At 42.9% G+C, this 27001-nt stretch overlaps 1 protein-coding gene across 2 annotated transcripts in view; it reads left to right on the plus strand.

Annotated features, from left to right (window-relative positions):
• The window catches only part of oxr1a (oxidation resistance 1a), a 701118-nt gene that overhangs the window by 438813 nt on the left and 235304 nt on the right, over window positions 1-27001 (plus strand). For both annotated transcript variants that reach the window (XM_067981541.1, XM_067981543.1), the window contains exon 4: window positions 8278-8360. In XM_067981541.1, the coding sequence (XP_067837642.1) occupies window positions 8278-8360 (83 nt within the window). The remainder of the gene's footprint in view (window positions 1-8277; window positions 8361-27001) is intronic.

A 27001-nucleotide genomic window follows, 5' to 3' on the forward strand; every position in this document is an offset into this window, starting at 1 on the left:
TATAAAATGCTCAGAGGCATGTAAGATGAAGATGTAAGCAGCCTATTTTACTTACGCTGTGAGTGCAGAATTAGAGGGGACAGGATTAAAAGTAACGAGCTTGAAGTGAGACTAGAGATTGGAGGAAACTTTCTTCCTCGGGATAGACTTAGATGGCCAAGTACTCCATGGGTCATGATGGTTCTGTGTTTCTGAAGTGGGGGTGGGTGTGAGGGAGGGGAGCAATTAAAGGGTTGAATAATACAGATCTAAGAATGGATAGATATTCTGACATTTTGCTTGATTAGCTTGGAGATCAGGGAGTATTCCAAAGATAAGGGGATAAAGTGGGAGGTTTGGGGGTGGGGGGGGGAAGGGGAGAATTCCCCTCTGAAAATTACATGGGTAAGCCCATGACCGGGTAGATTGTACAAGTTGTGTAGAAGGTGATTAACAGGGTGAGGTAGAGTCTGTAACGGGGTAGATTGGTCTGTGGGAGTGAGTTCTTGTAAACTTTTATTTTTAGAATTGTATATCGCTAACTACAACATATGAAGAGCTGCGGGAGAAACACAAGCAAAAATATAAATAAAGGGGCAACATCATAAAAACAGGAGTAGGCCATTCAGCCCCTCGAGCCGGTTCCGCCGTTCAGTTGGTTGATCTGTAGCTTAACTCCATCTACCCGCCTTGGTTCCGTAACCCTTAATACCCTTGCCTAATAAAAATCTAGCCATCTCAATTTTGAAATTTTCAATTAACCTAGCCACAACAGCTTTTTGGGGGAAGAGAGTTCCAGATTTCCACTACCCTTTGTGTGAAGAAGTGCTTTCTGACATCAGCTCTAATTTTAAGGTTATGCCCCCTTGTTCTGGACTCACCCACCAGAAAAAATAGTTTCTCTCTATCTACCCTATCAACTCCTTTTAATCATCTTAAACACCCCAATTAGATCACCCCTTATTCTTCTATACTCAAGGGAATACAAGCCAAGCAACCTATCTTCCTAATTTAACCCTTTTAGCACCGGTATCATTCTGGTGAATCTGCCCTGCACCCCATCCAAGGCCAATATATCCTTCCTGAGGTGCAGTGTTCAGAACTGAACGCAGTACTCTAAATGGGGTCTAACCCAGAGCTTTTTATAACTGGAACATTACTTCCACCCCTTTGTATTCCAGCCCCCTCGAGATAAAGGGCAACATTCCATTAGCCTTTTTAATTATTTTTTGTTCCTGTCCACTAATTTTTAGTGATTTCTGTACTTGGACCCCTAAATCTCTGTGCCCCTCCACAGTTCTTAACTTCTCACCATTTAGAAAATACTCTGATCTATCTTTCCCAGGTCTAAAGTGGATGGTCACAACATATGCAACAGAATGGGAATATTGCAATAATAAATTAAGTACAAATTCATAATAGATAAATACCAGTGGTAACAGTAAATCATTAACCATAATTTTGAAGGATGATATAAATTAAGTATACTTGTCATCATAAAAAAAAACAGCAAAAGCGGACAAACTGTTTCGAAAAAGCTGACCGCTCAAAAACTGCCCTGAATGAGCCTATAACTTGTGAAAATAAGTGCAGTTGAACACAGTCTTGTATCTTGACCAGAGGTATACCTAGCATTACTTCATTCATTCATAGTAGAGGAAGACAAATATAAGCTCTTGAAAGCCTGAAAAGCATAAGATTTATTTTATAGGGGTGTCAAATGTTATGCCTTCCCTCCAGAAAATGTTAATTTTTGACTCTTGATTTGGTGCATTTTCCAGTGTCTTGGAATCAACAATGAAAAGGGGCATTATTGCTTTTAATTTAAAAAGGAAGGGACATTGCTCAATTTTATTGAAAATTACTCCGTATTTGCCAATTGAGAATGAGATAATGAGCCATAAGACTTCTTTCTCCCAGTGGCAGAAGATGATTTATTATTGTGAGTAAACAGTTTTAGTTTTCTTATTCAGTGCAAATAGGGGATTCACACATGGTGTTTTATTGATCACAGGGTCATTCTAGTCAAGAGCCTTGGCAGCAAATTTCCAATTGTGCACACTCCTTCCAATTGCTCTTCCTCTATCCCATGTTTGTACTGGTAATGCATTCCTGTGATGGGGGAGGCTCTGGGGACATGTCTCCAGAAAATGTTGAAGTTTCACATCAAAAGTTATGCATTCTAGTTAATTTTAGACACACTTCACAATTGCTAGATTTTTACATTTTTTTAAAAAAAAGAGAAAAATACATTTTGGTTTTCCATAGACCCAGCTCTCCCAAAACCTAGCATAGTTATTGCTCTTTCTGCTTCAGAGGCACTTCTTCCCCTCCCTTCTTCACAGATGCACTCTTTCCCCCCCCCCACCTCCCTACAATTGAACACCACTGTGGGCAGGAATTCTTTTCAGTCCATCACTTCCAGCAGCAATAGCAGGGCAGAGGGATTTTGAGAGGGAGAAGAATTCCAGTTTGAACTGGGGGGAGAGGGAGAAGTAGCAGGTTGAATTGAGTGGATGGAGAAAAGTGCCAGCATAAATATGGAGGGTTGAAGGGGATACGGCATCTCTGCAAACTAATTCCGCAAGGGATACACTCTACTCTCCCATCCAAACCCCCTACAGTTCACAGCTACTGTACCCCCTTGTACAGCTGCATTTAAAATCATTTCAGTACGTCTATCAGTAATTATACTTAATACGGAAAACAACCTCAGGAGACTCCCATTTTAGATCGTGAAAGTCTCTATTAAAATTTCATTTACAATGTTTAAATTAGGCCAATGGTATGGAATTTTTAAAACACATTTGAGTCAACAATTCTCTAGGGGAAGCTAGTGTTTTGGTAGCTTGGAATGCAAAGTTGTCATCTGGTTTGATGCCCAGTAACCCTTTTGAACTCTGCGAAACAAATTACACATGTTTTGTGGAAGGATGTTTCATTTTGAAATTAATATCAGACAGGTGTCAAAGAATGCAAGCTAGCAGCCATGAGCTAGATGTCTGTGATGTGTGGCACCATCAGGGATCTCCTGCTAGGACAAGCAGCTGTTTCTGTTTTTCAAAAACTAGCTGGGTGCATGCTGCAACTGAATTAGTATCTCCTGGTTAAAGCAGATGCTGGGTGTTATTGCCAATTAACATGATGTTTGAACCATCTCTCTTCTGGTTCCCATCCTATTCAGGATGCTACTCCCATGCTGCTGAATGATCTTTCCTGTGCTGCTATTAGTTTTCTTCATGCTGGCTCTGCTCTTCTCCACTCGTCCTTCAGTACTCCTCCATCACTCTTCATTAGACTGGGTTGGGCCAGCTTCTCAAGCTTCTGCTGCTACTCCCAATTTTATTAGCTCCTCGCTGCCTTACAGCTGTTCCTCGAACAAGCTCCCTCATCTGCACTGATCCTGTGTCTACCAGTTGACTCATCCCACCACAGGGCCCCAGACTTTAACTTTGGACTGTTTCATATCATTTTCTGTCTATCCTCTGTTTATGACCACAGCATATCTCATCTAATCTTTGCATACCTATGTAACCCTTTTATGTTTGTTCGTGCGTGCATTTTGGCTGCTGAGCCCATTACTTCTATCTCCCTTTTTTCCCTTGGGGCTCTTCTTTCCTCTCACCTTCCCTTCTGTCACCCAGCTATGTCATCTTTTATTTTGCCCCCCTACCCCAAACCACCACTACTCTTCTGCTTTCTTAATCTCCAGCTGCTGTCTCATGCTTGAACCCCCTTGAATAAACCACTACTACCCCCTGGCTCTCTTGGCATTCTCTGAAAGATCCATTGAGGCTCCTCTTGCTACCTCCTTAAAACAGCAACCCAACTGTCACATCCTCCTGCTTCACCAATGTTCCCACCCAGTATGCCTGCTTGGGGCTAAACTTCCCAACCTGCTTCATGCCCCACTCACCCCACCCACCACTACCACCTTGGACTCTGGACTATATCAGTGGATCAACAATCACTGCCCTCTCCACATTTCCCTCCAAAATGTCTGTTCACTCACAAACAAAGCTCTTACCATCAATGACCTTAGTGTGGATGATTGCATTTCTGTCCTGGCTTTGTAGGTGGCAACATCTTGCCCTTTAACTGAAGCCTCCCCATCTGGCTACATTTTCAACCACCTGCCCTGCTCAAACCACCAAAGTAGCCCTTGTCACCAAGTCACAGTTTGTCTCTCCCTGTACTCCTCTGGCACCTTCTCTTCCTTCAAACACCTCAGCCTGTTCCACCCCTCTCAACTATCCTTTAAAATCTTTGTTGTCAGCCTAACTCCTCCCAAAGCTGCACCTCTAGTTTCTTCCCGAGATATCCTTTCTCAGCCTTTGCACCGACAATTGTTTCTCGATTTCAATTTCTATGTTCCTTGCCTCCTAACCTCCCTGAACCTCTGCCTCCATATAAAATTCTCCCATCCACCCCTTTGACCTCACCATCTCCTGTGACCTCCCCACTCCTGTCGTCCCAATCAGTGACTAGGTCATCTCCAGTTACTTCCTCGTATCACTCACCACCCACAACCCCCTATCATGTCCAACCCCTCTTAGCTCTGTGTCCACCCCTGGAAAACACTTTCTCTTCCCCCCCCCGCCTCCCCCCAAGTCCCTTACGGCTGCACTTTCAAACTCTCAACTGCCTAGCCTTTGGCCCTCGTTTGCCACAATACCTCTTGTGCCTAACCACTCCATCTGATGCCCTTGTCCCCAACAAAACCGTCACCCCCTCTCCCTAGTACAGCCTCCCATCTTTGCTTCCTTAAGTCCAAAGGATGCAGATTTGAAAGTATCTGGTGCAAAACCGACTTAGCCATCCATCACCAGATCTGGCTGGACTACATCAAGGTCTACCGAGCTTCATTCTCTTCTGCCAAAATCACCCACCACTGTAGGTGGTGAGCAAAAATAACCCCCAGCTTCTTTTCTCCACCACCAACTGTCTCCTACACCCTTACCTACAACAAGCGTGAGGAGCTCATGAACTTCTTACTTACCAAAATAGAGACCCTTCATTCAGCAAACTCTATTGTTTCCCTCCTCCCCCTTGCCCGATGAACCAAGCCTCCTCCACCCTAGCCCTCAGTCCCTATATATATATTTTCTCTCTCTCTTGTTTATTAAACAGACTGCGACCTGCAATTCCTACCAGTTGTTGAAAGTTTTGAGCGAACCAGTAGACACTGTGTACTCTTGTTCTAAGGTCACCAGGGCAGCCAGCAGTTGCTTGCACCATCACAGAAGGTCTTTTGCCGTTAGCAGTGCTTTGACTCCAGTCTGTCTCATTTATACTAAAGTGCTATCCATTGACGAGAGAACAAGAATTCATACCGCAGGGAATGAGTTTTTACATAGTTTATTAAATAAAAACACTACAGGGTGAAAGATTCACTGAAATAATTGTTTCGTGCATGTGCCTCTTAGTCCGAATCCAAATGATTTCCTCATTACTGTTTTCTCATTAAAGGGATCTGTTTGGGCAGACAGTGTCTTGTAGTCAATCACACACCTCTAAGTACAGTCATACTGACATCTAATGGTCACTGTTGTTGCCTGCCTCTTCCAGTTGCACCCAGTAGCTAATGCTTAATGAAAAGTTAGTCATGACAACAGCCTTGCCAAAAAGGATCTGTGTGCAGGATGTATTGAAAGGTTGAATCCCTTTTTCTCTGGAAATCTTTTTTATAAATAAAATTCGAAGGAAAGGATTTGCTCAATAATCACCATGCACAAACTATTTATATCCTTTGGTATGTGAGGTTTTCCCATGATGGGCCCTTTTTGGATCTAGTATAACCATGACAAACTTTAGTCTTTGTGTCAGCCATTTGACATCAGTACAACAGTACATGTCATCAAGCTCATTCGTTCATTCTCTTCAGACTTAACTCTTTATCCTCTGATAATTGCCTTTTGGTTTCCAGAATTAAATGTTGCAGCTAGACCAAATAAAATGATTACTTATTAACCATAATCACGTTTTATGAGCAGAGAATCTCCCAAAAAAGGGGCACAGAAAGGAATAGGAGTGGGCCATTCAGCCCCTCGAGCCATTCAGTTAGATCATGGCTGATCTTTATCTTGACTCCATCTACCTGCCTTCGTTCTGTAACCTTGAATACCCTTAACTAAAAAAAAACGATCAGATCTCAGTCCTGGAATTTTCAATTGACCCCCAGCCTCAACAACTTTTTAGGGGAAGAGTGTTCCAGATTTCCACTACCCTTTGTATGAAGAAGTGCTCCCTGACATCGTCCCTGAATGGCCTAGCTCTAATTTTAAGGTTATTCCTCCTTGTTCTGGACTTCTCCACCAGAGGAAATAGTTTCTCTCTATCTAGCCTAATAAATCCTCAATTAGATCATCCCTTAATCTTCTATATTCAAGGGAATATAAGCCTAGTCTGTGCAACCTGTCCTCAAAACTTAACCCTTTTAACCCAGTAATTATTCTGGTTAATCTGCACTGCACCCCTTCGAGGCCAATATATCCTTCCTGAGTTGCGGTGCCCAGAACTGAATTCAGTACTCTAAATGGGGTCTAACCAGAGCTTTATATAACTGTAACATAACTTTTGTATTCCAGCCCTCTTGAGATACAAGTCAACATTCCATTAGTCTCTTTAATTATTTTTTGTACCTGCCAACTAGCTTTTCAGTGATTTCTGTACGTTGATCCCTAAATCTCTCCATTCTTCCACAGTTCTTAGCTTCTCCCAATTTAGGAAATACTCTGAACTATCTTTCTTGGGATCTCAAACTTCCCCACATTGAACATGTTTTGCCCACTCACTTAATCGATCAATGTCCCTTTGCAACTTTCTACTCCCAGCTAAACTATTTACTGTGCCACATAACTTGGTGTCATCAGAGAACTTGGATACATGGCTCTCTATTCATTCATCTAAGTCATTTATTAATATAGTGAAAAGCTGAGGCCCCAGTACAGATCCATGTGGGACACCACTGGTCACATCCTGCCAATTTGAGTACATACCCATTATCCATACTCTCTGTCTCCTATCTCCTAATGAGTTCCCTACCCAAGTCAATAGGTTGCCTTCCAATTCCATGCGCTCTCATTTTTATTAATAGTCTCTCATATGGAACCTTCTGGAAGTCCATATAAATAACATCCATAGACACTCCCTTATCTAACACATTTAGTAACCTCCTCAGAAAATTCAACTAGGTTCATTAGGCACAACTTATCAGTCATGAAGACAAGCCATGTGTGCCATTGTCATCACAATTGTGTTGTCTTTAAGTGGCATACTTTGCATCATATTATACATTGTTGAACCTTTTCTTTGTTTGCAAAACACTAGTGGAAAGCATCTCTCAGAAGGGGATAAATTATCAGTTTAGATTGTTTGTTTGTTTTTTAATTCCTCTAGTTGTGGGAATTTTCTTTTTTCTTTTATAGATGACTGAATGTCAGCTTATATGATATAAAAACAGAATACTCAGCTGGTGAGGCTGAAACAGAATTCATGTTTCAGGCCCACGTCCTTCCGTCAGAACGTCCAGTTCTGATGAACGGTCGCCGACCTGAAACGCTAACTCTGTTTCTCTCTCCACAGATGCTGCCTGACCTGCTGACTGTTGCCAGCATTTTCTGTTTTTACTTCAGATTTCCAGCATCTGCAGTATTTTTGCTTTTGCTTCAGCTCATATGGTGCCTTGGGAACGTAGGGGGCCTTTTCTAAATCAAAGCTGCACCTCAGCACAGGACATGGCATTGGGTGACAAAAGGAGCGATGGGTTACTGCAGCTCTTTTTAAAAGCATCTAAAATGCCCTCATGTGGCAGAGTACATGCTCAGCACAGGCAGGCTGAAGTTCAGTGGTGTAAGGGTTAAGCATAGGAATGCGCGGTCCCTATTGGAAAAGCAGCTTGCGGATGCAGAATGGATTCAGATGAATTGTGTATTGGTATTAAAGTAAACCTCTCCTGACGTGTGAAACCCTGCAAACTCTTCAACATTGATCGAGCTCCTTGAACGCTGACTCATGTGTATTTGTTTGTTTTTTTGTGTCTGGTTGACGATCCAAACTGAGGTCCCCAGTGAAGAAGAGACTGGGAGAAGGAAAGTGTCATTTTTATTATTATTATTATTATTATTATGCTGGAACTAGAGGCGCTGCTTGTGTGAGTGTGAGCGAGGAGACAAATGAGCTTGTCCCTCAGCCGAGCCGGGTTCAAGAGCCTTGCCAGCAAGCCGGGGCGGGGGGGAGAGAGAGAGAGAGAGAGAGACAGCATGGAACTAACGCGCACCTTACCTCGTCTGCTTTCAGATACCGGCCAGAAAAAGCCCCAGGAGAAGAAGGATGCGCGGCGGATGTCTTTCCAGAAGCCCAAGGGGACCACTGAATACACGGTGAGTGAGAGCGAGATCAGGAGCTGGCTGGTTGTGCAGGTTCCTTGAGGCTCCTTCACATTCTTTGGGGAGACCCATTTAATTGGGGGGGGGGGGGAACAATTTAAGTCACAAATCTATTAGCCCCTCCTCTTTCCCCCCCCCCCACCAAACCACCAACTAGCTCCCTATCCAGTGTCATCACTGTGTTGCAGGGTCCCCCTAAGCCTCAACTGCAAACCATGGTGCCCTGGCACTTGGGATTGACCTTCCTGTGCAGCCGACCTCCAATTTCCAGTACTTGCAGAAAATGGAGCCTGTTTTGTGTCTGTGGAGTGCTCTTGAAATGACCCTGTGGTAAGCTGCAGTCAGGTTAGGAGATGATTATGGAAAAGTGATGTGTGAATCTCAGATGGCGGGTGAGATCCTCAGAGGCTCCCTTTCCCTAACAGTGTTTTTCTTGTTAAGCAATCTACAAACGATTATATTCCAACAACCTCCAGTTGGTACTTAAAAGAAAATCTAATTTCTGTTAATACAGTAACAACACAAGGGAAACCCACAGCATGGCAGACATGTGCAGGTTAGTTCCTACATAGTCTGGCATGCTGGGGCAAACTCTCTCTTAATGGGTTTGCATTTTTAAGAAATATTTTAGAACTATTTGCCCTCACAAAAGTGTTGCAACAGCTGCATGTGACATTTATGATGGAAGTTAGTTAAGGAGTTATTCATTTTTACCAGAGCTTCTCAATTGAATTAAAGCAGCAATTTTACTAAGATCTGTGGGAGGCCCAGGAGTTAATCAGATAATGAGTGGTTTGATGTTCCAAGTAGTTTACTTAAAATGTTTTTATTTTGTATCTATCCCCTGGGTCATCTGGTGCAATGTATTTCCCCCTTCCCCGGTTTTGTGTTTTGGAACCATGAGTCAATTCAGTCACCAGTATAAAGCTGTCTAAATAGATCCCTATATGTATAAGAGTGTGCATTTATATGTTGTGTCTATCTGATTTTATTCTATATGGAGTTTGATTGGGCTGAAGAGCAGTCCTATGTTGCTTTGCTATCAGCAAATGAAGAATAAACCCAGTTGTTACCTGAACTTGGTTAGATTTGCAGCCCAGTAACTGCCCCCTTGTATATACTGTCCTGTATAAAGTTTGTAGGGCCTGATTGTGTTTTTTTAGCCTTGGGTCACAGTTTGAAAGTTTGTGTCCCATTTCAGGCTCAAGCCAACTGAGCCATCGTTGCCTCCTGGTGCCAATGGGGCAGAAATCGCTCTGGATGTAGCGGAGGAGTTAATCAGCGCTCTCCATCGCGAGTAGCGAATTGAGGGAGCAAGTTCCGGCGTTCGTACACGCGCAGTGAAACACGGAAATCCGGAACTCACTCCTAGTGGTTCGCCGGCAATACGACAGCTTTGAATTAAAGGGACATCGCACCCTGTAATCAGAGAAATCATTGAAAAAGCGCCAACTTGCTTATCTGCCCAGCTGTAAAGTAACTAATTACACCACCAAACAAGTATGCTTAAAAATACAAATTTAAACTAAGTTTTAACAGCTCGGTAAGTCTTAATGACTGCCAGACAACTAAAAATTAACTTTTAAAAATGTGGAGTCTCTTTTATTTAATTTCTTTGGTTTTAATAAAAAAAATTAAAATTTTTATTTACAATTACATACAGAATATTAAATTTCAATGAATGAAGTCTGCTTGCCTGTTTGAGCAATGCAGTCTGAATCTGTGGACGTGACTTCTCTTCCGGACAGATTTTGTGGGCGTGTCTTCATCTCTCTCTCAGACATTTTCCAGCGGCGGCAACTCTCGCTGCTCAGAGATTGGGTTGATAGCGCACAATTTTTTTAAAGTTCAAATTCAAGCAATTCAACGCCACAGAGCCCGCAGTAAGTTATATTAATTTAATTCGCAGAAGCGGAGGTGACCTTTGCCTTGCCGCTCCGAGCGATTTCTGGCCCAGCATGCAAAAAATCCTTCCCACAACACCTGTACAAACATATAGCGGGCTTGAAGCATTTTCATTAGATGTCAATCTGATTTAGTGACAAAATGTGGTCTCTACGAACATTTTTACTTCTTGGGATGTGGGCAGTGCTGCCAAGGCTGAATTTATTGTCCATCCCTAGTTGCCCTGAGAAGGTAGGTGGTGGCCCTTCATTGCAGTCCTTCTGGCAATCCCACAATGGTGTTAGGAAGGGAATTTCAAGATTTTGACCCAGTTAGGTTGAAAGAATGGCGATTATATGCCCAAGTAAGGATGGGGTATTTTTCTATTATAATCAACTTCAGTCATGGACAAAACTAAATCAGCTTGCTTTAATTTTAGAAATCCAGGGTTAGTTAGGACTTCTAAAATACTCTTTATTAATGAATTGGTATGTCCATCAAAACATCGGGACAGGGAACCTGTACTTTTCCATTTGTTGCACCCACTCCGCTTTGAAAATTCAGTTCAGCTATTTCACAGATTAATCTGAACATAGGAACATATGAACCAGCTCCTTGAGCCTGTTCTACCATTCAGTTAGATCATGGCTGATCTGTACCTAAACTTAATTTACCTTTGAATTTTTTTTGAAAAAGGGAGCAATTGACCCAGCATCCACAGCTTATAGGGGAGGGGGGGGACGAGGGACAGTGGGGAATGGGGGACGGGGGATGGAGAGAGAGTTCCAGATTGCCACTACCGTTTTTAAAAATCTGCTTTCCTGATTTCACACTTAAATGGTCCAGCTCTCATTTTTAGATTGTACCTCCTTGTTCTGGATTTTCTACCCTATCAAACCCCTTTATTATTTTAAGTATCGTTTACTCTGCCCTAACAATTAAGTTTTTCATTTATCCCTCAACCAACACCACCAAAAACAAACTACTTGGTTATTTTTCTCATGGGGGACCGTGCTGTGTGCAAATTGGCTGCAATGTTTGCCTACCCAACAACGGTGACTACACTTCAAAAGTAATTCATTGATTGTCAAGTGCTTTGGGATGTCCTGAAATGATAAAAGGCACTGTATGTTATGTTAGTTGATTACTGGCCCCTGAATCTGCAATACATTTGATTCACTTTCTAATTTCTGATTTTATTCTTTCTGTTTTGATTCTTCCCATCTTAGTGTGGGACCCATGGAACATGGCAGGTCAGTTATCTTTATCTGAGCAGGTGGACTTGACCAAATAAGTCACTACTAACAAATGTGGTTTCAAAAAGGTGCCTGATGGGGTATCGTCAATGTTAACTCTCCCTCCCCCCTTGACTTGTTATGGGGGACTGCAATCTATTATTGAAGTGGGCCATACTCAGGATGCCGGACACAGAGAGAGAATAGTCAAATCATGGCTGTCTGGGCACCCTTATCTGAAATTCCATAAAATATAGAAAAAAAATGTCTACAGTAGCATTGACCTTGTTTTGTATCTTGACTGTATTTTATTGATTGCTTCTGTTGCTGGCGAGTTTCCATATCATCTGTTGGTGGCAGCAGAGTCTCTGGCTGCTTTCGTGGAAATCGGTTTGCATTTTTTTGCTCTACGCAAGAACAACATATAAAGCTATGGGGCTATCTCTGTAATATAATAAAAATGTACAGATGGCAAACTAGAGGCTTGGAGATTAGCATTTTGAGGGTTTTCAGATTTTGGCTTTAAAGCCCCTGCAACTCAGATATTTACAAGTTGAACTGAAGGCCAGTACATGAACTAGACATAGACAAAAGGAATCTGAATCCGTGCGCCACTGCTGCACTGCCAGGGATTAGATTGCAATCATGGTTGTTTTATAAACAAAACACAGCAGCGAAATTATGTGCAGCAAGGTCCCACAAATGGCAAATGAGATGAATGATTAGCTAATCTCCTCTGGTTGTGTTGGTTGAAAGGAGAATGCCCTGCTCTTTTTCAAATAACGCCATGGGATGTTCACCTGAGCAGGCAGACAGGACCTCGGTTTAAAGTTTCATTTGAAAGACGGCACCTCCCACGGCGCAGCACACCTCTAGTGTTCAATCCCTGCTCTGCACTGTGTTAGCTAATCCCAGCTGTAGTAGGGCACTACAATTGCTGTTGAATTGAGGGAAGTGGAAAGATCAGCCAAGGTTTTTGTTGGTGATTTCTCCTCATTGGCTCCTGGTAGAAAGTTTGTATGTTTGAACACTGATTGACGGCCTGGACTGGGCATGGCTGTGAATGCTCTCCATTGTTAAGTTGCATCGTTGTTTAACCTTTCACATGAGAACTGACTACTTAGGTGAGGTACTGGAGGGATACCAGCATGATGGTGAATTGTGTTTGTCTTTTTTTGTTTCTGGCTCTCGTGTTTCTACAAACCTTGTGACATGAGCTCAGCATTCATCAGCGTGTCCAGTCAGGTTAAACTGGATATTCTAGCTTCCTCTGAAACGAGGAGCAGAATTGGGCATGTACATTCTTGATGTGTCATGCATCGCTTGCCTACCTGTATTCTGGTGCTTTGACTTTTGGAGGAAGCTGCTGTATCCTGGTGATGGAAGCTCATCTCAAAATGCACTTTTTGAGATGAGCTTCCATCACCAAGACCGCCTACTTCCACCTCCATAACATCAGCTGTCTCCGTCGCTGCCTCAGCTCATCTGCTGCTGAAACCCTCATCCATGCCTTTGTTACCTCTTGATTTGACACTTCCAATGCTCTCATGGTCTCCCATCTTCTCTCCTCCGTAAACTTGAGCTCATCCAAATCTCTGCTGCCCGTATCCTAACTCTCACCAAGTCCCGTTCACCTATAACCTCTGTGCTCGCTGACCTACACTGGCTCCCGGTCCGCGAACGCCTTGATTTTAAAATTCTCATCGTTGTGTTCAAATCCCTCCATGGCCTTGCCCCTCTTTATCTCTGTAACTTCTTACAACCCTCTGAAATCTCTGTGCTGCTCCAATTCTGACCTCTTGTGTATCCCTAATTTTAATCGCTCCACCATTGGCGGCTGTGCCTTCAGCTGCCTAGGTCCTAAGTTCCCTCCCTAAATCTTGCCGCCTCTCTACCTCTCTCCTTTTAAGGTGATCCTTAAAACCTACCTCTTTGACCAAGCTTTTGGTCACCTGTCCTAATATCATCTTCTGTGGCTTGATGTCAAATCTCATTTGATAACGCTCCTGTGAAGCACCTTGGGACGTTTTCACTACATTAAGTTGTTGTTTATACTTGTCTCCTGGAATGTCATGTGATGACCGGAGGTACAGTGAAGTGCAGTGAAAACTTTACAAACGGGCACCTTCCAAAAAACAGACACTAAATGACAGTCGCAAATAACTTGCATTGTAAAATATACAAGCTGCATCTTTAAACCATAGTCACTCGCAAATTCCGAACTACTGACAGCGTTCAATGCACCAAGTCCGTTTATAACTTTAAACACCGACACCAATGTAAGTGTGAGGCAGCAGCGGGTGAAAGAAATAGCTTTTGTTTAATGGAGATCTCTTTACCCTGCATCCATAGCAGCAAAGGAGACTCGGGAGGGGCAAAGACAGGAGAAACGGGGTAGAGGGGGACAGAGGGAAAGATGGAGGCTGGGGGGGAGGGGAAGAGATGGGGAGAATGGTTTCCCTTTTCCCTGCCCTCTGTTTCCCATCTTCGCCTGTTCTTGGAACTTCTAACACAATAGCTGCTGACACAAAACCACAAATAAAGATTCTCAACTACACGGAACCCAACCTTTCTCAGGTGAATCTAATAACATTTGTAGAAGTCATGTGACCTGACGTCACATGATCTGACATCACCTGGTCAGAACATCACGTGATCAAACCTCCCAGGAATGCCTCCAACCAGAGTTGGCAACCCAGCTCCACCAGTACGTCAGGTACTGATGATCTGCTAACAGCCCCCTGCCCACCCCACAGCATTTCAAACATTAGAAGCTGCAGCACATGGAGGGAGGGAGGGGGTCTGTAGGACATTAATTCTCCCCCCACCCCCGAATTTAGCTAGGATCTCCCAGACACTTCAGCCCTATGTTGGCAGCCACCTCACACTGTGCAGTCTGCCAACGTAGCAGATCCCAGGATCAGGACATCCCTCCCTCAATGGAAAAGGACCCCGGGATGGCAATGAACTTGGGAAACCCAACAAACAGAAAATGAACTGAAATCACATCCTGCTGGCAGGGTTTCAGAATTAGGCACGATCCCAGGTGAGGGTGAAAAAAAGGAACGCTGCAGGAGATACAGCCAATCCCGGGATATTTGGCTCATCCGGTTTACTGTACATGCTCCTTACTTTTCTTTGTACTGGGATTCTTGAGCTATATGCAGTCTTTAGCTGTACCTTTTGTCTCTAATTCTGCCAATTCCTTTCTGAATCTGCATTATTGACAGTGATATATAGACTTTTCAGAAAGTAGGCTTAGTCTTCTGGTTAAAGCAACATAAGCATCTGTTTTTTTTTAAAATTAATTACGAGTATGACGCGGCGCATTCTGCATGTTTGAGCTCCATTATACAATGAGTTAATGACTTATTTGGATGATCCCTCACAATGAAAGTTGAGAAGTGGCAGTTTGTCCCCGAGTGTTGATGAGCCACAGCTCCAAGTTCACTGCAGTATGAATGCATTCTGATGCTCCTGGCACATGTCAAAGAACACCTGCAACTCCCTGCAGTTTTGTCAGATGTTACGGTTTAATGTGCTGTGACGCATCTGAATAGAATTTGAAGAGTAGCTTCGGATAAATTCTGGGATTATGGTATCTCTACTGTTAACTATGGCCTTTAACATGCATAATTTAGATTAGTTTGCCCCTATGTATTGAATCATATTTTTCTGGGGTATTTTCTGCCTAATTATGTCCACAGAATAAACTATATACAGTCAGTGCTTTTTGAGAAAATGGAGAATACCACACCATCCTGGTGTGAAAACACATTCAAACAACAAGTGAATGTGAATGCATAACACACAACTAACTACATCATGAGTGTATCACATTGGTTAAGGCCAGGCCCTTGCTTGGGCTGCATTTACATTACCTGTCATTGTCAAATGGTTTTGGTTTGCACGAATGCTGAGAAGTTGTAGTGTGAATCCCCAGTCAGGACAAGATCTGGTCAGGCCCTGACTCTGGATTTGCATTATTGGAGTGAAAGGAAACAGCTGAATGGACTAAAAAATTCTGTGTTTTTTTTTGGGAGGGGGAAGGACCTGCATTATATTGTGTCTCAATTGATGAGGGATTGAGACAGGCGTTCTCTGCAGTGATTCTGTAGTTATACAGAACTGTGGAGTTAGTGATTCTAGATGGTTTTAAATGCATCCGGTAAAGCTTTTCAAATGTTTTTACGTGTTGGGAGTATATTTCATTTGTTTTTTTGCTTTAACTTATTTTGGAATTATACAGTGCTTTCTGGCACCCGGCGACAAGGTACACACCTCACAATTGTTAAAAGTGTCCTGTGAAAAGTGTTCCTGAGATAATGGTTGTATTACTGGACTAGTAATCCAGTGAATGAGAGTTTAAATCCCACCATGGCAGTTTGAGAATTTGAAATTATTTTTTAAAAGCTGGTAATAGTGGCCATGAAGCAGTTGAACTGTCGTAAAAACTCACCTGGTTCCCTAACATCCTTTACGGAAGGAAACCTGTTGTACTTGCGCTGTCCGGCCGATATGTGACTCCAGTCTAGCCTTGGAGGAGGTGCAGCACAGGCTCATCATAAGATGATACAGTATAGAATCATACAGCATCTTTCAGCCCATTGTGCCTGTGCTTGCTCTTTGAAAGAGCTGTCAAATTAATCCCACTCCCCTGCTCTTGCCCTGTAGTCCTGCAAATTTTTCCCCTTCAAGTATTTATCCAATTCCCTTTTGAAAGTTACCATTGAATCTGGTCCCACCAGGGTTTTCAGGCCATGCATTCCAGATCATAACGCCTTGCTGCGTATTTTTTTTCCTCATGTCGCCTCTGGTTCTTTTGCCAAATTACCTTTTTAAATCTGTGTCCTCTGGTTACCAACCCTCCTGCCACGGGAAACAATTTTTCCTTATTTACTCCATCAAAACGCTTCATGATTTTGACCATCTCTATCCAATCTCCCCGTAACCATCTCTGCTCTAAGGAGAACAATCCCAGCTTCTCTAGTCTCTCCACATAACTGAATTTCTTCATCCCTGGTACCATTCTAGTAAATCTCCTCTGCACTCTCTCCATATCCTTCCTTAGTGTGGTGCCCTGAATTGGCCACAATACTCCAGCTGTGGCCTAATCACTGCTTTATACAGGTTTAGCAGACCTTCCTTGCTTTTGTACTCTATGCTTCTATTTATAAAGCCAAGGATCCCGTATGCCCTTTTTTAAAAGCCTTCTCAACTTGTCCTGCCACCTTCAAAGAATTGTGTAAGTACACCCCAAGGTCTCTGTTCCTGTGCTCCCTTTAAAATGGTACCATTTATTTTATATTGCCTGTCCTCATTCTTCCTACCAAAATGAATCACGGACATGATGGGCCGAATGGCCTCCTTCTCTACTGTAATGTTCTTTGATTCACACTTCTCTGTGTTAAATTTCATTTGCCCTGTGTCTGCCCATTTCACCAGCCCTCCTGACGTCCGTTACTTTTCTCCTCACTGCTTATAGGGTTAAATTATGAGGAAAGGTTGCATAAATCTGGCTTGCATTCCCTTGAGCTTAGAAGGCTGAGGGGGGGGGATCCAATCAAAGGATTTGATCGGGTAGATACAGAGAATCTATTTCCTCTGGAGGGGGAATCCAGAACAAGGGGGCGCAATCTTAAAATTAGAGCTAGGCCATACAGGAGTGAAATCATGAAACACTTTTTCACACAAAAGGTAGTGGAAATCTGGAACACTCTCAAAGGAACATAGGAGCAGAAGTGTGCCATTCAGCCCCTCAAGCCTGTTCTGCCAATCAGTTAGATCATGGCTGATCTGTACCTTAACTCCATCTACCTGCTTTGGTTCTGTAACCCTTGATACCTTTGCCTAACAAAAATCTATCAATCTTAGTTTTGAAATTTTCAATTGACCCCCAGCCTCAACAGCTTTTTGGGAGGAGAGAATTTGATTTCCCCTACAATTTGTGTGAAGAAGTGCTTCCTGACATCACCCCTGAACGGCCTAGTTCTAATTTTAAGGTTATGCCCCCTTGTTCTGGACTGCCCCAATCAGAGGAAATAGTTTCTCTCTATCTATCCCATCAACTTGTTTAATCATCTTGAACACCTCAATTAGGTTACCCCTTAATCTTCTATATTCCAGGGAATACAAGTCTAGTCTGTGCAACCTGTCTGAATAATTTAATCCTTTTAGCCCTAGTATTAGTCTGATGACACTGTACTGCACCCACTCCAAGGACAATATATCCTTCCTGAGGTGCGGTGCCCAGAACCGAACGCAGTTCTCTAAATGGGGTCTAATCAGAGCTTTATGTAATTGTAACATAACTTCCACTCTATTGTTTACAAACCCCTTTGAGATAAAGGCCAACATTCCATTAACCTTTTTAATTATTTTTTGTACCTGTCCACTAGCATTTAGTGATTTCTGTACTTGGACCCCTAAATCTCTCTGCTCCTCCACAGTTCCAAGCTTCTCACCATTCAGACAATACTCTGATCTATCTTTCTTAGGTCCAAAGTGGATGACCTCACATTTTCCCACATTGAACTCCATCTGCCACAGTTTGGGCCCACTCATTTAATCTGTCAATGTCCCATTACAACTTTCTGCTCCCATCTACACTATTCACTGTGCCATCTAACTTAATGTCATCAGCAAAATTGGATATACAGCTCTCTATTCTTTCATCCAAGTTATTAATAAATGTGGTGAAAAGCTGAGGCCCCAGTACAGATCCCTGGGGAACACCACCAGTCACATCCTGCCAATTTGAGTACATACCCATTATCCCTACTCTCTGTCTCCTACCTCCTAACCAATTCCCAATCCATGTCAATAGGTTGCCTTCAATTCAATGCGCTCTCATTTTTGTTAATAGTCTCTTATGTTGAACCTTATCTAATGCCTTCTGGAAGTCCATGTAAATAACAACATCCATAGACACTCCCTTACCTACCACGTTAATTATGTCCTCAAATAATTCAACTAGGTTAGTTACACATGACTTACCCTTTACAAACCCATGCTGGCTCTCTCTGATCAGTTCATATTTGCCCAAGTGCTCAGTTACTCTGTCCCTAATAACAGATTCTAGTAACTTCCCCACAACAGACGTTGGACTAATAGCTCTATAATTTCCCAGATTATCTCTCCCACTCTTCTTAAATAATGGAGCGACATTGGGAATTTTCCAATCCAAGGGGGCAATTCCCGAATGAAGAGAGGTTTGGAAGATCATGACGTGAGCATCTACAATTTCCTCACCTCCTTTTCATAGCCTGGGGTGGAAACCACCAGGCCCTTCTTAATCTTATTATTTCCTCCATTACCATTATTTTTTAACTTAAATTTAGTAAGTTCCTCCCCTCGATTTATTTTTACCTTTCCTCGTATCTCTGATATTTTATCCACATCCTCTACTGTGAAGACTGATACAAAGTAATTATTTAGCAAGCTGCCATTTCCTGATTTTCAATTACAATATCACCTGCCCCTGTCTTTAAGGGGCCCACATTATTCTTAGCCATCCTCTTGCTCTTCATAAACTTGTAAAAACCTTTAGGGCTCAATTTTCCCGGGAAATTGCGGGTGCGTTGGGGGCAGGGGGGCTCCGAAAATCGGGGAAATCCCGATCGGGTTCGGAGCCCGGCTCCAACCGGCCAACTTCCGAGTTCCCCACAGATGCACCTGTGTGCGCGCCGGCGTCCCGAATCCGGAAGTTCCGCTGGCAATTAAAGCCAGCGAGATGATAGTTAAAGAGCCAAATGTACCTCATTGAGGTACTTAAGGCACTTCACTTGAGAAATATTAGGTAGTTGGAACGATTTTTAACTTACCTGGCCGGTTTTCCCGTGGCTTCTGATTCACACCTGGTGAAGGGCCGGATCAGGCAAAAAAAAACACAATAAATTAAATAAAAAACCATTGCAGTAAGTTAAAACATAAAATAAACCAACCTTTCCACCCTGCTCCGATGTCCAATGTCCCCCTCTCCCCTTCTTTGCCCCCTGATCTTCCGTTCCAGTGCCAGATGACGTCTCGCTCTCTCTCTTTCTCTTCCTCTGCCCCCCCCCCGCCTCACTGACAGGCTGGCTACCGTCAGGAGCCACAATTAGGCTGGCTGCTGGGCGCGAAACCCAGCGAGCACGTTAATCACGATGGGATCGCATCGGAAACAATAAGTTTTGTTTATTTGGGTTTGCCATGTGCACCCTCACCACCCCCTCTCCACCCCCCCCCCCCTCCCCATGCTGCCAACCCGCCGACATTTCAAAATTGAGCCCTTAGTGTTTCTCCTTGATAACTCCCACAATTTTTTTTCTAGTATTCCCTTTTTGCAGCTCTTACTACTTTCTTTGTGTCTCTTTGCTGCTCTTTATATCTCTCCCAGTCTGTGGGATCTCTACCGTTCTTTGCATTTGTACAAGCTCTTTCTTTTAGTTTTATACTATCTCTCACTTCTCTTGTTGACCAAGGTTGTTTTAATTATACAAGTAGAGCATTTAGGGGTAGTTTAGGAAAGATATGAAGGCCTTAGAGAGGGTGCAGAAAAGATTTACTAGAATGGTTCCAGGAATGAAGGATTCAGTTACATGGATAGACTGGAGAAGCTGGGGTTGTTTTCTTTAGAGCAGGGAAGTTTGAGAGGAGATTTGATGTAGGTGTTCAAAATCATGAAGGGTCTAGACAGAGTAAACAGAGAGAAACTGTTCCCTTTGGTGGAAGAGTCCAGAACTAGAGGACACAGATTTAAGGTGATTGGCAAAAGATACAAAGGCGACATGAGGAAAAACTTTTTTACGCAGAGATTGGTTATGATCTGGAATGCACTGCCTGAGGGGGTGGTGGAGGCAGATTCAACCATAGCTTTCAAAAGGGAATTGGATAAGTACTTCAGGAGAAAAAAACTTGCAGGGCTATGGGGAAAGGGCGGGGGAGTGGGACTAGCTGGATTGCTCATGCAGAGAGCCGGCATGGGCTCGACGGGCTGAATGACCTCCTTCTGTGCTGTAACCTTTCTATGATTCTATATACAGGTCTTGTATTCTTCCAAATACTTTGAACACCTCCCACTGTCCATCTGTAGTTTTATCCTTTCGCAGTTCTGCCCAGTCTACTATGGCTAATTTCTGCCTCATTCCCCAAGTCCGCCTTACCTAAATTTAAAACCTTAGTTTGTGACTCACCCTTCTCCCTCTCAAACCTAATATCGAATTAAATCATTCTATGGTCACTGTTGGCTAGGTGTTTCCTTACAGTTGGATTGTTGACTAATTCAGGTTCATTACACTACACTAAATCTAATATGGCCTGTTCTGTTGTTGTTCCAAGAACATATTGTTGCAGCAAACTGTCTCAAATATACTCAAGAAATTTGGTGCCAAAAGGGTGTGGATGTTGGATATTTTCAAGACTGAGCTCTATAGGTTTTTGTTAGGTAAGGATATTGTGGGATATGGATCAAAGGCGGGTAAATGGAGTTGAGGTACAGATCAGCCATTATCTGATTGAATGATGGAACAGGCTCGAGAGGCTGAATTGCTTAATCCTGTTCCGATGATCCTTTGACTCTTCACTGCTATGTGAAGTAGCCTACCAAGCCACTCCATTGTATCACCACCTCCTCAGGGCAGCTGGGGATGCGCAATAAATGCTGACATTGCCAGCGATGCCCACATCTCAATGAATTTTTTTTTAATGAATAAACCCCTTTTTAAGAATTATTCTTAACTGGAATTCACCTTTCACTTTTAAATTACTAATGATAGTGATATATTCCTTTGTTAAAAAAACAAAAAGGAATAAACTGTTTTTATTTCACTCATTTTAAAGTCTATAATGTGTATGTTTTTTGGTTTTTATTTAAGATTAAGGTATCTGCCAGAGAATTCAATATTTTCCACTTTTGCACCATCAAGTGCCTTCTAGGCCAGGAATAGCATAGCAGATGCACAGTAAAGCTTTATCTAATCTCTCTTAATGTCCTGTAACTCCCAGTCTCAAGACCAATTCCTGCTGCAACATTGTCTTTCCCTTCACACACCAGCCAAATAATTGGCAATTTCACACTGTGAGCAGTCTTAACTCAGTTTCAAGTGCCTCAATCTAAATCAGGGTGCGTTCACAACTAGCATTGGTTCCAAGTGGTTTTGCTTCATACCAACAGTGCAGTTGTGGTGTAAGTAGAGCCTGAATCAGAAGTCAGGGCTTGAACAGACATCGGAATGAAGGGGAGTGAAACTCCCTGGAGACTTGCTCTGCTTCATGTTTCAGTCAGCCTGGGCCTTAATACCTGATTCACACGCTAAGTTTAGCGTTGGAAAAAAGTAGTTTCAGCCTCACATTGCTAAGTTTGTGGGGTGTGATTGCACTGTTAATTGAACCAGGACCCTTGCACTGCCAGGCACAGGAGACTCATCCAGTCAGTCTGGACCAGATTTGAACCAGGTCCCAGAAATGAAAAGACAGTTCCAGAGCTAATCTGACATCAATTTCCTAAGCCAGTATTTTTAAAAAATCTCTGGGGAAATATATTTAGATTATATCCCTCTCTTGGACTAAAGAGGATTTTTTGCCATTAATGGCAGTCTGTTGAAGCTGAAGACAGTTCTTGCTAAATATTGGGAAGACCAGAGCCATTGTCTTCGGTCGCTGCCTCTCCCTGGCCACTCTCTGAGGCTGAACCATGCCGATCGCAACCTGGGCGTTCTATTTGACCCTGAGATGAGCTTCCAACCACATATCTGCTCCGTCACCAAGACCGCTTACTTCCACTTCCGTAACTTTGCTCGTCTCTGCCCCTGCGTCAGCGCATCTGCTGCTGAAGACCTCCTCCATGCCTGACACCTCGAGACGTGACTATTCCAATGTTCTCCTGGCCTGCCTAGGCCCTAAGCTCTGGCATTCCCTCCATAAACCTCTCTGCCTCTCTACCTCTCCTCCTTTAAGATGCTCCTTAAAACCTACCTCTTTGACCAAGCTTTTGGTCATCTGTCCTAATATCTCCTTATGTGGCTCGATGTTAAATTTTGTTTGCTAACACTCCTATGGAACACCTTGAGACGTTAAGGGAAGTCGTCGTTGTTATTGTTATTGGGAATTTAGTTCCATAGAAATGGCAGGGGAAATATTGGTGTGTGGAGTGATCTGGTTTTCAATTAGAACTTGCTGTCACCGGATGGAGTTAACTGCATTACTCACATCCCAGATCTAGGATTCCTATTAAATTAATATTGCAAGACACTTTTTTCAATTTTGAAGGTACCTGTCTCCTAACGCACAATGTGGTAGAAATTGCAACTTGCTTTAACAGGCAGAAAATCACATATCCTTTTCATCACCAAGACCATTTCCATCTCCAATAGCAGAATATTTTTTGAAAAAGATGAGAGACTAAGAAATTTGGTATTCAGAGGGATTTCGGTGTCCTTGTACGAATCACAGAAAGTTAGCATGCAGGCAATTAGGAAGGCAAATGGTATGTTAGCCTTTATTGCAAGGGGGTTGGAGTATGAGTAAGGAGGCCTTGCTGTAATTATATAGGGCTCTGGTGAGACCACACCTGGAGTACTGTGTACAGTTTTGATCATCTTACCTATGGAAGGATATACTTGCCTTGGAGGGGCCGCAACAAAGGTTCATCAGATTGATTCCTGGGATGAGCGGATTGTCCTATGAGGCAGATTGAACAGAATGGGCTTATATTCTCTGGAGTTTAGCAGAATGAGAGGTGATCTCCTTCTGGCCAAAGGATTGTGTAATGATTAATCGTTTGAACAACATATGTGAAGCACTGATCAAGGGAAAGTGGCCTATACATAGGCATCAGCCATTTGATTTTCATGGTATAATCAACTATACACCCAGGTCGGTGGAAAGCCCTTTGCCGAGGAGGTGTTTCACTGAACTCTCTATGGTAGGTCAAGGGAGCTTCAGTGCCTGTGAAGATACAGCTGGTTCTCAGGTGTCATGATAGGTGTTTAATATTCCTGCTGCGTGGTGTAGGATATGTTTGCAATAAGTGAAGAGGAGCAAGTTTCGGGTGGTGTAGGGCAGAGAAATTAAGTTGCTATCCCATTTTAAGTGATAAATTCCTTCACTTCAGTGATTTACTTTTACCTCTCTCCGCTCTGTCCCAATCCATACAAGAAATGGGTTCTTGTTTCGAGATGGAGGGGGAAGAATGGCAAAATTGAATGTCAAACCCTAGAGCATGAACTTCTGGTTGAGAGTTTTCAGTCACTTAATTAGATAGATAGTTGTGTTATTATTGTGGTTTATTAATATAGTAAACATTGTTGGTAGTGCAAGTAGAGCTGTAGCCTCCGTTTAATTCATGACCTGGGAAGGTTTGATGCAAACATTTGATGCCAGAAGTAAGGGGAATGTCCGTTCTGCACTACCGCTATCCCTCACCTTGGTGAGCACAAAATTCATCATTTTCAGAAGTGGAAAAAAATTGCTTCAGGTTATTGGGAACTTTGTAAACTACAGAAATCTTTCATTATGTTGCTATTGAACAACACAGGCATCCATGGTCTATTCCCAGTAGTTGTGTTTATTCATATATGCACATAGTACGGAACATACATTTTGTGCATTTCCATGTAGTTAACAGTGTAAAGCCTTGGTGTTTTCAGTAATTTCTTAAAGTTGTATGTTAGAATTTTAAGAAAATTCTGAAAATTAAAACACTTCTATACCAGATATTACATTGCAGAATGTTTGCATGTTTACTTAAGAGTGTAAGTAAATGCAAAGTGGATTCCTTGAATTTCCATAAATACTAGACAATCTCCCATAGCGTGGCACACAAGTCAAAACCAAGTGCAGTCTTTAGGTGACGAGGGATAATTGGATTAGGGCTTGTAGATGTAATTCAGTCCCCATTTTGAAGTAATTTATTTTTTATATATAATACTTTGATTTTATATTATTTGTTAATAACAACGGTTATGGTAATTTGTGAAGCCAAGAAATTGATTGGAACATAGGAGTTTCTCTCCACTGAAGGAAGGTGTAATTAACATAACAAGTTTACACAGATTGTTTCCATTGTAAATGTAGACATAGGAATTTATAATTAAGGTTAACAAGCGTGTGACAAAAACATGGCAAGAAGAAGTACGGCTTTGTACACAGGAAGCGCAAACGGGTATAAGATTTTTACTATACTATAGATGGTAGGCAATTTGTGTGAGCATGGCTTTATTGGGGCTAATGTCACTCATTTCATTGGACTCCTACATTTAAATTAACATTGTGGTTTTCTTTAATGGAGGACCGAGATAATTTCATTGCCTGAGGATCCCAACTTAGTGGCTTCAATTGAACCTGTTAGAAAGATTCCATTGTTCTCTTCTATTTAGAATGCTAACTAGATTCCATTACTTGCACAAAGCACTCTGGTACCTGGAATTTTTGCTTGCATTCAGGTATGAAGGACTTAAGTTTCCAGGGATAAGGGACTTTAGTTACGTGGATAGACCGGAGAAGCTGGGAACAGAGAAGGTTAAGTGGCGATTTGATAGAGGTATTTAAAATCATGAAGGATCTAGACAGAATAAATAGAGAGAAACTGTTCCCATTGGCGGAAGGGTCAGGAACCAGAGGACATAGATTTAAGGTGATTGGCAAAAGAACCAAAGATGACATGAGGAAAAACTTTTTTATACAGCGAGTGGTTAGAATCTGGAATGCACTGCCTGGGGGTGTTGGAGGCAGATTCAATCATGGCTTTCAAAAGGAAACTGGATAACTTGAAAGGAAAAAAAATGCAGGGATACGAGGATAGGGCGGGGGAGTGGGACTAGCTGGATTGCTCTTGCATAGAGCTGGCACAGACTCGATGGGCCGAATGGCCTCCTTCGCTGTATCCTTTCTATGATTCTATGAAATGTATAAAATTCTTAGAGGGCTTGACAGAGTAGATGCTGAGAGACTGTTTCCCCTGGCTGGAGAGTCCAGAACTAGGGGTCATAGTCTCAAGATAAGGGGTCGGCCATTTAGGACTGAGATGAGGAAAAATTTCTTCACTCAGAGGGTTGTGAATCTTTGGAATTCTCTACCCCAGAGGGCTGTGGATGCTCAGTCGTTGAGTCACTGAGATAGATAGATTTTTGGACACGAAGGAAATCAAGGGATGTGGGGATAGGGCGAGAAAGTAGCGTGGAGGTAGATCAGCCATGATCTTATTGAATGGCGGAGCAGGCTTGAGGGGCCGTATGGCCTACCTCTGCTCCTATTTCTTACGTTCTTATGTTCTAATGAACCTAATTGAATATTCTGAGGTTGCTAATCTGGTAGATATGGGAGTGCCTATGGATGTTATTTATATGGACTTCCAGAAGGCATTTGATAAGGTTACACATAAAAGACTAGTGACAAAAATGAGACCGCATGGAATTGGAGCCAACTTGTTGTAGGTTGGGAATTGGTTAGGAGGCAGGAGATAGAGAGTAGGGATAATAGGTATGTACTCAGTTGGCAGGATGTGACTAGTGGTGTTCCTCAGGGATTTTTTTTATTCGTTCATGGGATGTGGGCATCACTGGCAAGGCCAGCATTCACTGACCATCTCTAATTGCCCTTGAGAAGGTGGTGGTGAGCCGCTGCCTTGAACCGCTGCAATCCGTGTGGTGAAGGTTCTCCCACAGTGCTGTTAGGAAGGGAGTTCCAGGATTTTGACCCAGTGACTACGAAGGAACGGCGATATATTTCCAAGTCAGGATGGTGTGTGACTTGGAAGGGAACGTGCAGGTGGTGGTGTTCCCATTTGCCTGCTGCCCTTGTCCTTCTAGGTGGTAGAGGTCGCGGGTTTGGGAGGTGCTGTCAGAGAAGCCTTGGCGAGTTGCTGCAGTGCATCCTGTAGATAGTACACACTCCAGCCACGATGCACTGGTGGTGAAGGGAGTGAATGTTTGTTTAGGGTGGTGGATGGGGTGCCAATCAAGCGGGCTGCTTTGTCCTAGATGGTGTCGAGCTTCTTGAGTGTTGTTGGAGCTGCACTCATCCAGGCAAGTGGAGAGTATTCCATCACACTCCTGACTTGTGCCTTGTAGATGGTGGAAAGGCTTTGGGGAGTCAGGAGGTGAGCCACTCGCAGCAGAATACCTAGCCTCTGACCTGCTCTTGTAGCCACAGTATTTATATGTCTGGTCCAGTTAAGTTTCTGGTCAATGGTGACCCCCAGGATGTTGATGGTGGGGGATTCGGTGAATCTCTCTTGTTGGAGATGGTCATTGTCTGGCACTTGTTTGGCGCGAATGTTACTTGGGTCTGTACTGGGGCCTCAGCTTTTCACCATATTAGTAACTTGGATGAAGGAATGGAGAGCTGTATATCCAATTTTGTTGATGACATTAAGTTACGTGGCACAGTAAATAATGTAGATGGGAGCAGAAAGTTGCGAAGGGACATTGAGAGATTAAGTGCGTGGGCAAAACTGTGGCAGATGAAGTTCAATGTGGGGAAGTGTGACCTAAGAAAGATAGATCAGAGTATCTTCTAAATGGCGAGAAGCTGGGGACT

The sequence above is a fragment of the Heptranchias perlo genome, chromosome 3 (assembly GCF_035084215.1).
Source record: "Heptranchias perlo isolate sHepPer1 chromosome 3, sHepPer1.hap1, whole genome shotgun sequence".
Lineage (NCBI taxonomy): Eukaryota > Metazoa > Chordata > Chondrichthyes > Hexanchiformes > Hexanchidae > Heptranchias > Heptranchias perlo.